A 14,992-nucleotide genomic window follows, 5' to 3' on the forward strand; every position below is an offset into this window, starting at 1 on the left:
CCACTATACAGTGCCTTGCGAAAGTATTCGGCCCCCTTGAACTTTGCAACCTTTTGCCACATTTCAGGCTTCAAACATAAAGATATAAAACTGTATTTTTTTGTGAAGAATCAACAACAAGTGGGACACAATCATGAAGTGGAATGACATTTATTGGATATTTCAAACTTTTTTAACAAATCAAAAACTGAAAAATTGGGCGTGCAAAATTATTCAGCCCCCCCTTAAGTTAATACTTTGTAGCGCTACCTTTTGCTGCGATTACAGCTGTAAGTCGCTTGGGGTATGTCTCTATCAGTTTTGCACATCGAGAGACTGAAATTTTTTCCCATTCCTCCTTGCAAAACAGCTCGAGCTCAGTGAGGTTGGATGGAGAGCATTTGTGAACAGCAGTTTTCAGTTCTTTCCACAGATTCTCGATTGGATTCAGGTCTGGACTTTGATTTGGCCATTCTAACACCTGGATATGTTTATTTTTGAACCATTCCATTGTAGATGTTGCTTTATGTTTTGGATCATTGTCTTGTTGGAAGACACATCTCCATCCCAGTTTCAGGTCTTTTGCAGACTCCATCAGGTTTTCTTCCAGAATGGTCCTGTATTTGGCTCCATCCATCTTCCCATCAATTTGAACCATCTTCCCTGTCCCTGCTGAAGAAAAGCAGGCCCAAACCATGATGCTGCCACCACCATGTTTGACAGTGGGGATGGTGTGTTCAGAGTGATGAGCTGTGTTGCTTTTACGCCAAACATAAAGTTTTGCATTGTTGCCAAAAAGTTCAATTTTGGTTTCATCTGACCAGAGCACCTTCTTCCACATGTTTGGTGTGTCTCCCAGGTGGCGTGTTGCAAACTTTAAACACTTTTTATGGATATCTTTAAGAAATGGCTTTCTTCTTGCCACGCTTCCATAAAGGCCAGATTTGTGCAATATACGACTGATTGTTGTCCTATGGACAGAGTCTCCTACCTCAGCTGTAGATCTCTGCAGTTCATCCAGAGTGATCATGGGCCTCTTGGCTGCATCTCTGATCAGTCTTCTCCTTGTATGAGCTGAAAGTTTAGAGGGACGGCCAGGTCTTGTTAGATTTGCAGTGGTCTGATACTCCTTCCATTTCAATATTATCACTTGCACAGTGCTCCTTGGGATGTTTAAAGCTTGGGAAATCTTTTTGTATCCAAATCCGGCTTTAAACTTCTTCACAACAGTATCTCGGACCTGCCTGGTTTGTTCCTTGTTCTTCATGATGCTCTCTGCGCTTTTAACGGACCTCTGAGACTATCACAGTGCAGGTGCATTTATACGGAGACTTGATTACACACAGGTGGATTGTATTTATCATCATTAGTCATTTAGGTCAACATTGGATCATTCAGAGATCCTCACTGAACTTCTGGAGAGAGTTTGCTGCACTGAAAGTAAAGGGGCTGAATAATTTTGCACGCCCAATTTTTCAGTTTTTGATTTGTTAAAAAGGTTTGAAATATCAAATAAATGTCGTTCTACTTCATGATTGTGTCCCACTTGTTGTTGATTCTTCACAAAAAAATACAGTTTTATATCTTTATGTTTGAAGCCTGAAATGTGGCAAAAGGTCGCAAAGTTCAAGGGGGCCGAATACTTTCGCAAGGCACTGTATATACAGGACACCCCTTCATAGACTATATATACAGCAGTATGAGGACACCCCTTCATCCACTATATATACAGCAGTATGAGGACACCCCTTCATCCACTATATATACAGCAGTATGAGGACACCCCTTCATCCACTATATATACAGGACACCCCTTCATCCACTATATCTACAGCAGTATGAGACCCCTTCATCCACTATATATACAGGACACCCCTTCATCCACTATATATACAGCAGTATGTGGACACCCCTTCATCCACTATATATACAGCAGTATGAGGACACCCCTTCATCCACTATATATACAGCAGTATGAGGACACCCCTTCATCCACTATATATACAGCAGTATGAGGACACCCCTTCATCCACTATATATACAGGACACCCCTTCATCCACTATATCTACAGCAGTATGAGGACACCCCTTCATCCACTATATATACAGGACACCCCTTCATACACTATATATACAGCAGTATGAGGACACCCCTTCATACACTATATATACAGGACACTCCTTCATCCACTATATATACAGCAGTATGACACCCCTTCATCCACTATATATACAGCAGTATGAGGACACCCCTTCATCCACTATATATACAGGACACCCCTTCATCCACTATATATACAGCAGTATGTGGACACCCCTTCATCCACTATATATACAGGACACCCCTTCATAGACTATATATACAGCAGTATGAGGACACCCCTTCATCCACTATATATACAGCAGTATGAGGACACCCCTTCATCCACTATATATACAGCAGTATGAGGACACCCCTTCATCCACTATATATACAGGACACCCCTTCATCCACTATATCTACAGCAGTATGAGACCCCTTCATCCACTATATATACAGGACACCCCTTCATCCACTATATATACAGCAGTATGTGGACACCCCTTCATCCACTATATATACAGCAGTATGAGGACACCCCTTCATCCACTATATATACAGCAGTATGAGGACACCCCTTCATCCACTATATATACAGCAGTATGAGGACACCCCTTCATCCACTATATATACAGGACACCCCTTCATACACTATATATACAGCAGTATGAGGACACCCCTTCATACACTATATATACAGGACACTCCTTCATCCACTATATATACAGCAGTATGACACCCCTTCATCCACTATATATACAGCAGTATGAGGACACCCCTTCATCCACTATATATACAGGACACCCCTTCATCCACTATATATACAGCAGTATGTGGACACCCCTTCATCCACTATATATACAGGACACCCCTTCATCCACTATATATACAGCAGTATGAGACCCCTTCATCCACTATATATACAGCAGTATAAGGACACCCCTTCATCCGCTATATATACAGGACACCCCTTCATCCACTATATATACAGCAGTATGAGGACACCCCTTCATCCACTATATATACAGGACACCCCTTCATCCACTATATATACAGCAGTATGAGACCCCTTCATCCACTATATATACAGGACACCCCTTCATCCACTATATATACAGCAGTATGAGACCCCTTCATCCACTATATATACAGGACACCCCTTCATCCACTATATATACAGGACACCCCTTCATCAACTATATATACAGGACACCCCTTCATCCACTATATATACAGCAGTATGAGACCCCTTCATCCACTATATATACAGGACACCCCTTCATCCACTATATATACAGGACACCCCTTCATCCACTATATATACAGCAGTATGAGACCCCTTCATCCACTATATATACAGGACACCCCTTCATCCACTATATATACAGGACACCCCTTCATCCACTATATATACAGGACACCCCTTCATCCACTATATATACAGCAGTATGAGACCCCTTCATCCACTATATATACAGCAGTATGAGGACACCCCTTCATCCACTATATATACAGGACACCCCTTCATCCACTATATATACAGCAGTATGAGACCCCTTCATCCACTATATATACAGCAGTATGAGGACACCCCTTCATCCACTATATATACAGCAGTATGAGGACACCCCTTCATCCACTATATATACAGCAGTATGAGGACACCCCTTCATCCACTATATATACAGGACACCCCTTCATCCACTATATCTACAGCAGTATGAGACCCCTTCATCCACTATATATACAGGACACCCCTTCATCCACTATATATACAGCAGTATGTGGACACCCCTTCATCCACTATATATACAGCAGTATGAGGACACCCCTTCATCCACTATATATACAGGACACCCCTTCATCCACTATATATACAGCAGTATGAGGACACCCCTTCATCCACTATATATACAGCAGTATGAGGACACCCCTTCATCCACTATATATACAGCAGTATGAGGACACCCCTTCATCCACTATATATACAGGACACCCCTTCATCCACTATATATACAGCAGTATGAGGACACCCCTTCATCCACTATATATACAGCAGTATGAGGACACCCCTTCATCCACTATATATACAGGACACCCCTTCATCAACTATATATACAGCAGTATGAGGACACCCCTTCATCCACTATATATACAGGACACCCCTTCATCCACTATATATACAGCAGTATGAGGACACCCCTTCATCCACTATATATACAGCAGTATGTGGACACCCCTTCATCCACTATATATACAGCAGTATGAGGACACCCCTTCATCCACTATATATACAGGACACCCCTTCATCCACTATATCTACAGCAGTATGAGGACACCCCTTCATCCACTATATATACAGGACACCCCTTCATACACTATATATACAGCAGTATGAGGACACCCCTTCATACACTATATATACAGGACACTCCTTCATCCACTATATATACAGCAGTATGACACCCCTTCATCCACTATATATACAGCAGTATGAGGACACCCCTTCATCCACTATATATACAGGACACCCCTTCATCCACTATATATACAGCAGTATGTGGACACCCCTTCATCCACTATATATACAGGACACCCCTTCATCCACTATATATACAGCAGTATGAGACCCCTTCATCCACTATATATACAGCAGTATGAGGACACCCCTTCATCCACTATATATACAGGACACCCCTTCATCCACTATATATACAGCAGTATGAGGACACCCCTTCATCCACTATATATACAGGACACCCCTTCATCCACTATATATACAGCAGTATGAGACCCCTTCATCCACTATATATACAGGACACCCCTTCATCCACTATATATACAGCAGTATGAGACCCCTTCATCCACTATATATACAGGACACCCCTTCATCAACTATATATACAGGACACCCCTTCATCCACTATATATACAGCAGTATGAGACCCCTTCATCCACTATATATACAGGACACCCCTTCATCCACTATATATACAGGACACCCCTTCATCCACTATATATACAGCAGTATGAGACCCCTTCATCCACTATATATATACAGGACACCCCTTCATCCACTATATATACAGGACACCCCTTCATCCACTATATATACAGCAATATGAGGACACCCCTTCATCCACTATATATACAGGACACCCCTTCATCCACTATATATACAGCAGTATGAGACCCCTTCATCCACTATATATACAGCAGTATGAGGACACCCCTTCATCCACTATATATACAGGACACCCCTTCATCCACTATATATACAGCAGTATGAGACCCCTTCATCCACTATATATACAGCAGTATGAGGACACCCCTTCATCCACTATATATACAGCAGTATGAGGACACCCCTTCATCCACTATATATACAGCAGTATGAGGACACCCCTTCATACACTATATATACAGGACACCCCTTCATCCACTATATATACAGGACACCCCTTCATCCACTATATATACAGCAGTATGAGGACACCCCTTCATCCACTATATATACAGGACACCCCTTCATCCACTATATATACAGCAGTAGGACACCCCTTCATCCACTATATATACAGCAGTATGAGGACACCCCTTCATCCACTATATATACAGCAGTATGAGGACACCCCTTCATCCACTATATATACAGGACACCCCTTCATCCACTATATATACAGCAGTAGGACACCCCTTCATCCATTATATATACAGCAGTATGAGGACACCCCTTCATCCACTATATATACAGCAGTATGAGGACACCCCTTCATCCACTATATATACAGGACACCCCTTCATCCACTATATATACAGGACACCCCTTCATCAACTATATATACAGCAGTATGGACACCCCTTCATCCACTATATATACAGCAGTATGAGGACACCCCTTCATACACTATATATACAGCAGTATGAGGACACCCCTTCATCCACTATATATACAGCAGTAGGACACCCCTTCATCCATTATATATACAGCAGTATGAGGACACCCCTTCATCCACTATATATACAGCAGTATGAGGACACCCCTTCATCCACTATATATACAGGACACCCCTTCATCCACTATATATACAGGACACCCCTTCATCAACTATATATACAGCAGTATGGACACCCCTTCATCCACTATATATACAGCAGTATGAGGACACCCCTTCATACACTATATATACAGCAGTATGAGGACACCCCTTCATCCACTATATATACAGGACACCCCTTCATACACTATATACCCCTTCATCCACTATATATACAGGACACCCCTTCATACACTATATATACAGCAGTATGAGGACACCCCTTCATCCACTATATATACAGGACACCCCTTCATACACTATATATACAGCAGTATGAGGACACCCCTTCATCCACTATATATACAGGACACCCCTTCATCCACTATATATACAGGACACCCCTTCATCAACTATATATACAGCAGTATGGACACCCCTTCATCCACTATATATACAGCAGTATGAGGACACCCCTTCATCCACTATATATACAGCAGTATGAGGACACCCCTTCATACACTATATATACAGCAGTATGAGGACACCCCTTCATCCACTATATATACAGCAGTATGAGGACACCCCTTCATCCACTATATATACAGGACACCCCTTCATCCACTATATATACAGCAGTATGAGGACACCCCTTCATCCACTATATATACAGGACACCCCTTCATCCACTATATATACAGCAGTATGAGGACACCCCTTCATCCACTATATATACAGGACACCCCTTCATCCACTATATATACAGCAGTATGTGGACACCCCTTCATCCACTATATATACAGCAGTATGAGGACACCCCTTCATCCACTATATATACAGCAGTATGAGGACACCCCTTCATCCACTATATATACAGGACACCCCTTCATCCACTATATATACAGGACACCCCTTCATCCACTATATATACAGGACACCCCTTCATCCACTATATATACAGCAGTATGAGGACACCCCTTCATCCACTATATATACAGGACACCCCTTCATCCACTATATATACAGGACACCCCTTCATACACTATATATACAGCAGTATGAGGACACCCCTTCATCCACTATATATACAGGACACCCCTTCATCCACTATATATACAGGACACCCCTTCATCCACTATATATACAGCAGTATGTGGACACCCCTTCATCCACTATATATACAGGACACCCCTTCATCCACTATATATACAGCAGTATGAGACCCCTTCATCCACTATATATACAGCAGTATGAGGACACCCCTTCATCCACTATAGATACAGCAGTATGAGGACACCCCTTCATCCACTATATATACAGGACACTCCTTCATCCACTATATATACAGCAGTATGAGGACACCCCTTCATCCACTATATATACAGCAGTATGAGGACACCCCTTCATCCACTATATATACAGCAGTATGAGGACACCCCTTCATACACTATATATACAGCAGTATGTGGACACCCCTTCATCCACTATATATACAGCAGTATGAGGACACCCCTTCATCCACTATATATACAGCAGTATGAGGACACCCCTTCATCCACTATATCTACAGCAGTATGAGGACACCCCTTCATCCACTATATATACAGGACACCCCTTCATCCACTATATATACAGCAGTATGTGGACACCCCTTCATCCACTATATATACAGCAGTATGTGGACACCCCTTCATCCACTATATATACAGCAGTATGTGGACACCCCTTCATCCACTATATATACAGCAGTATGAGGACACCCCTTCATCCACTATATATACAGCACACCCCTTCATCCACTATATATACAGCAGTATGAGGACACCCCTTCATCCACTATATATACAGCAGTATGAGGACACCCCTTCATCCACTATATATACAGCAGTATGAGGACACCCCTTCATCAACTATATATACAGGATACCCCTTCATCCACTATATATACAGCAGTATGGACACCCCTTCATCCACTATATATACAGCATTATGTGGACACCCCTTCATCAACTATATATACAGCAGTATGAGGACACCCCTTCATCCACTATATATACAGGACACCCCTTCATCCACTATATATACAGCAGTATGAGGACACCCCTTCATCCACTATATCTGCAGCAGTATGAGGACACCCCTTCATCCACTATATATACAGCAGTATGAGGACACCCCTTCATCCACTATATATACAGGACACCCCTTCATCCACTATATATACAGCAGTATGAGGACACCCCTTCATCCACTATATCTACAGCAGTATGAGGACACCCCTTCATCCACTATATATACAGCAGTATGTGGACACCCCTTCATCCACTATATATACAGCAGTATGTGGACACCCCTTCATCCACTATATATACAGCAGTATGTGGACACCCCTTCATCCACTATATATACAGCAGTATGAGGACACCCCTTCATCCACTATATATACAGCAGTATGAGGACACCCCTTCATACACTATATATACAGCAGTATGAGGACACCCCTTCATACACTATATATACAGCAGTATGAGGACACCCCTTCATACACTATATATACAGGACACCCCTTCATCCACTATATATACAGCAGTATGAGGACACCCCTTCATCCACTATATATACAGGACACCCCTTCATCCACTATATATACAGCAGTATGAGGACACCCCTTCATCCACTATATATACAGGACACCCCTTCATCCACTATATATACAGGACACCCCTTCATCAACTATATATACAGCAGTATGGACACCCCTTCATCCACTATATATACAGCAGTATGAGGACACCCTTCATCCACTATATATACAGCAGTATGAGGACACCCCTTCATACACTATATATACAGCAGTATGAGGACACCCTTCATCCACTATATATACAGCAGTATGAGGACACCCCTTCATCCACTATATATACAGGACACCCCTTCATCCACTATATATACAGCAGTATGAGGACACCCCTTCATCCACTATATATACAGGACACCCCTTCATCCACTATATATACAGCAGTATGAGGACACCCCTTCATCCACTATATATACAGGACACCCCTTCATCCACTATATATACAGCAGTATGTGGACACCCCTTCATCCACTATATATACAGCAGTATGAGGACACCCTTCATCCACTATATATACAGCAGTATGAGGACACCCCTTCATCCACTATATATACAGGACACCCCTTCATCCACTATATATACAGGACACCCCTTCATCCACTATATATACAGGACACCCCTTCATCCACTATATATACAGCAGTATGAGGACACCCCTTCATCCACTATATATACAGGACACCCCTTCATCCACTATATATACAGCAGTATGAGGACACCCCTTCATCCACTATATATACAGGACACCCCTTCATCCACTATATATACAGCAGTATGAGGACACCCCTTCATCCACTATATATACAGGACACCCCTTCATCCACTATATATACAGGACACCCCTTCATACACTATATATACAGCAGTATGAGGACACCCCTTCATCCACTATATATACAGGACACCCCTTCATCCACTATATATACAGGACACCCCTTCATCCACTATATATACAGCAGTATGTGGACACCCCTTCATCCACTATATATACAGGACACCCCTTCATCCACTATATATACAGCAGTATGAGACCCCTTCATCCACTATATATACAGCAGTATGAGGACACCCCTTCATCCACTATATATACAGGACACCCCTTCATCCACTATATATACAGCAGTATGAGACCCCTTCATCCACTATATATACAGCAGTATGAGGACACCCCTTCATCCACTATAGATACAGCAGTATGAGGACACCCCTTCATCCACTATATATACAGGACACTCCTTCATCCACTATATATACAGCAGTATGAGGACACCCCTTCATCCACTATATATACAGCAGTATGAGGACACCCCTTCATCCACTATATATACAGCAGTATGAGGACACCCCTTCATACACTATATATACAGCAGTATGTGGACACCCCTTCATCCACTATATATACAGCAGTATGAGGACACCCCTTCATCCACTATATATACAGCAGTATGAGGACACCCCTTCATCCACTATATCTACAGCAGTATGAGGACACCCCTTCATCCACTATATATACAGGACACCCCTTCATCCACTATATATACAGCAGTATGTGGACACCCCTTCATCCACTATATATACAGCAGTATGTGGACACCCCTTCATCCACTATATATACAGGACACCCCTTCATCCACTATATATACAGGACACCCCTTCATACACTATATATACAGCAGTATGAGGACACCCCTTCATCCACTATATATACAGGACACCCCTTCATCCACTATATATACAGGACACCCCTTCATCCACTATATATACAGCAGTATGAGACCCCTTCATCCACTATATATACAGCAGTATGAGGACACCCCTTCATCCACTATATATACAGGACACCCCTTCATCCACTATATATACAGCAGTATGAGACCCCTTCATCCACTATATATACAGCAGACACCCCTTCATCCACTATATGAGGACACCCCTTCATCCACTATATATACAGGACACTCCTTCATCCACTATATATACAGCAGTATGAGGACACCCCTTCATCCACTATATATACAGCAGTATGAGGACACCCCTTCATCCACTATATATACAGCAGTATGAGGACACCCCTTCATCCACTATATATACAGCAGTATGAGGACACCCCTTCATCCACTATATATACAGCAGTATGAGGACACCCCTTCATCCACTATATATACAGCAGTATGAGGACACCCCTTCATCCACTATATATACAGCAGTATGAGGACACCCCTTCATCCACTATATATACAGCAGTATGAGGACACCCCTTCATCCACTATATATACAGCAGTATGAGGACACCCCTTCATCCACTATATATACAGCAGTATGTGGACACCCCTTCATCCACTATACATACAGCAGGACACCCCTTCATCCACTATATCTACAGCAGTATGACACCCCTTCATCCACTATATATACAGGACACCCCTTCATCCACTATATATACAGCAGTATGGACACCCCTTCATCCACTATATATACAGCATTATGGACACCCCTTCATCCACTATATATACAGGACATCCACTATATTCATCCCCCTTCATCCACTATATATACAGCAGTATGTGGACACCCCTTCATCCACTATATATACAGCAGTATGAGGACACCCCTTCATACACTATATATACAGCAGTATGTGGACACCCCTTCATCCACTATATATACAGCAGTATGAGGACACCCCTTCATCCACTATATATACAGGACACCCCTTCATCCACTATATATACAGCAGTATGTAGACACCCCTTCATCAACTATATATACAGGACACCCCTTCATCCACTATATATACAGCAGTATGGACACCCCTTCATCCACTATATATACAGCATTATGTGGACACCCCTTCATCAACTATATATACAGCAGTATGAGGACACCCCTTCATCCACTATATATACAGGACACCCCTTCATCCACTATATATACAGCAGTATGAGGACACCCCTTCATCCACTATATCTACAGCAGTATGAGGACACCCCTTCATCCACTATATATACAGCAGTATGAGGACACCCCTTCATCCACTATATATACAGGACACCCCTTCATCCACTATATATAAAGCAGTATGAGGACACCCCTTCATCCACTATATCTACAGCAGTATGAGGACACCCCTTCATCCACTATATATACAGCAGTATGTGGACACCCCTTCATCCACTATATATACAGCAGTATGTGGACACCCCTTCATCCACTATATATACAGCAGTATGTGGACACCCCTTCATCCACTATATATACAGCAGTATGAGGACACCCCTTCATCCACTATATATACAGCAGTATGAGGACACCCCTTCATACACTATATATACAGCAGTATGAGGACACCCCTTCATACACTATATATACAGCAGTATGAGGACACCCCTTCATCAACTATATATACAGCAGTATGAGGACACCCCTTCATCCACTATATATACAGGACACCCCTTCATCAACTATATATACAGCAGTATCTGGACACCCCTTCATACACTATATATACAGCAGTATGAGGACACCCCTTCATCCACTATATATACAGCAATATGAGGACACCCCTTCATAGACTATATATATACCATAGACTATATAGTATAGCCACGCCAGTTGCTGACAGTTGTTTAAAATCAAGCAGTAGCATGGCTCATACTGAAGAGCTCAGTGACTTTCAACATGGCACCGTCACACTTAAATGGTGCTGATGTTCACTAGAATTTTATCCTTTCCAACAAGTCAGTTTGTCAAATTTCTCCCCTGCTAGAGCTGCCCTGGTCAACTGAGATTGTGAAGTGAAAATGTCTTGGAGCAACAATGGCTCAGCCGCAAAGTGGTAGGCCACACAAGCTCACAGAACGGAACTTCTTGAGGATCTGACGGCCCATGCCAAATCTTTACAGCCTCCAGAGGCTAGCTCCTTAGACAGATTTTTACCTTGTCGGCTCGGGGATTCGATCTTGCAACCTTTCGGTGACTAGTCCAACACTCTAACCACTAGGCTACCTGCTGGTTACTAGTCCAACGCTCTAACCACTAGGCTACCTGCTGGTTACTAGTCCAACACTCTAACCACTAGGCTACCTGCTGGTTACTAGTCCAACACTCTAACCACTAGGCAACCTGCTGGTTACTAGTCCAACACTCTAACCACTAGGCTACCTGCTGGTTACTAGTCCAACACTCTAACCACTAGGCTACCTGCTGGTTACTAGTCCAACACTCTAACCACTAGGCTACCTGCTGGTTACTAGTCCAACACTCTAACCACTAGGCTACCTGCTGGTTACTAGTCCAACACTCTAACCACTAGGCTACCTGCTGGTTACTAGTCCAACACTCTAACCACTAGGCTACCTGCTGGTTACTAGTCCAACACTCTAACCACTAGGCTACCTGCTGGTTACTAGTCCAACACTCTAACCACTAGGCTACCTGCCTCCCCATATGCAGTATATGGAGGCTGATCAACCAGCTGGCTGCATTCAAAAAGAAATGCAGAAAAAAATCCTACTAAAAAATATATTGTTCATTTCATGAAGTCCCATTAGAACAAGGTCAGTGAAACCAGAGGCCCTGTCTTTCCTGCCCCAAAGTGAAACCTGACATGTTACTTCAGAGCTGGTCTCGTGTAACACCTGTCTGTCTCTCCCCTCTCTTTCTATTTAACCATTTAAAATGGAAGATCACTGAAGTTCATATTTAGTTTAGATCAACACAATGTTTAGCATATCTGGGGTTTCTGTACAATTTCCAGTGTTCTGTTTGTGACACTTAAATGGTGCTGATGGTCACTAGAATTTTATCCTTGTTTTACCCCAATGCTTACAGAACATTTGGTATTGTCTGATTAGGATATAGAGGGCCTGGCTGGTGTTTACAGAACATTTGGTACTGTCTGAATAGGATATAGAGGGCCTGGCTGGTGTTTACAGAACATTTGGTACTGTCTGATTAGGATATAGAGGGCCTGGCTGGTGTTTACAGAACATTTGGTACTGTCTGATTAGGATATAGAGGGCCTGGCTGGTGTTTACAGAACATTTGGTACTGTCTGATTAGGATATAGAGGCCTTGGCTGGTGTTTACTGAACATTTGGTACTGTCTGAATAGGATATAGAGGGCCTGGCTGGTGTTTACAGAACATTTGGTACTGTCTGAATAGGATATAGAGGGCCTGGCTGGTGTTTACAGAACATTTGGTACTGTCTGAATAGGATATAGAGGGCCTGGCTGGTGTTTACAGAACATTTGGTACTGTCTGAATAGGATATAGAGGGCCTGGCTGGTGTTTACAGAACATTTGGTACTGTCTGATTAGGATATAGAGGGCCTGGCTGGTGTTTACAGAACATTTGGTACTGTCTGATTAGGATATAGAGGCCTTGGCTGGTGTTTACAGAACATTTGGTACTGTCTGAATAGGATATAGAGGGCCTGGCTGGTGTTTACAGAACATTTGGTACTCTCTGAATAGGATATAGAGGGCCTGGCTCAAAAAAGCCAGTTAGAAACTTGTCATAAACCAGTTTTTTGTTGTTGACTTTATCTGTGACTTCTCTTCTGTTCACCTGGAAATTCAAACCCTTTGTCGCTCTCCTCAATCCCTCTCTCTCTCCTCCAGAGAGATGTTGCTGTGTGCTCTGGTGGGTCTGCTGCTGCTGTTCTCCTGTCTGGATGTGTGGTACTTCCTGCGGGGGGTGGTGGTGGTGGTGCAGGCCTGGTTCCAACCCCCGGTCTGGGATGTCCTGGCAGAGCAGAGTGTTGCTGGGAGGGTCCTACCTCATGACCTGGACTATATGGGTCACATGAATAACGCAAGATACCTCCGGGAGTGTGACTTCGCCAGGTTAGACGAACACACTCACATAGGCCTGCTACTTTACTACTTTACTTTAAAAACATATTTAAGGGTTTTGTATGTTTTATAGAGAGAGAGCGGTGAAAGGCACATTACCAGTCAAAAGTTTGGACACACCTACTCATTCAAGGGTTTTTCTATATTTTTACTATTTTCTACATTGTAGAATAATATTGAAGACATCAAAACTATGAAATAACACACATGGAATCATGTAGTAACCAAAAAAGTGTTAAACAAATTAAAATATATTGTATTCTTCCAGTAGCCACCCTTTGTCTTGATGACAGCTTTGCACACTCTAAGCCTCTTCTCAACCAGCTTCATGAGGAATGTTTTTCCAACAGTCTTGAAGGAGTTCCCACATATGCTGAGCACTTGTTGGCTGCTTTTCCTT

At 42.7% G+C, this 14,992-nt stretch overlaps 1 protein-coding gene across 2 annotated transcripts in view; it reads left to right on the plus strand.

Moving 5' to 3' along the window:
* LOC135558300 (protein THEM6-like) overlaps positions 1–14,992 on the plus strand; it is a 31,557-nt gene that overhangs the window by 4,899 nt on the left and 11,666 nt on the right. For both annotated transcript variants that reach the window (XM_064992022.1, XM_064992021.1), the window contains one exon: positions 14,359–14,583. In XM_064992022.1, the coding sequence (XP_064848094.1) occupies positions 14,363–14,583 (221 nt within the window). In that variant the 5' untranslated portion in view covers positions 14,359–14,362. The remainder of the gene's footprint in view (positions 1–14,358; positions 14,584–14,992) is intronic.

The sequence above is a fragment of the Oncorhynchus masou genome, chromosome 17 (assembly GCF_036934945.1).
Source record: "Oncorhynchus masou masou isolate Uvic2021 chromosome 17, UVic_Omas_1.1, whole genome shotgun sequence".
In the NCBI taxonomy this organism is placed as follows: domain Eukaryota; kingdom Metazoa; phylum Chordata; class Actinopteri; order Salmoniformes; family Salmonidae; genus Oncorhynchus; species Oncorhynchus masou.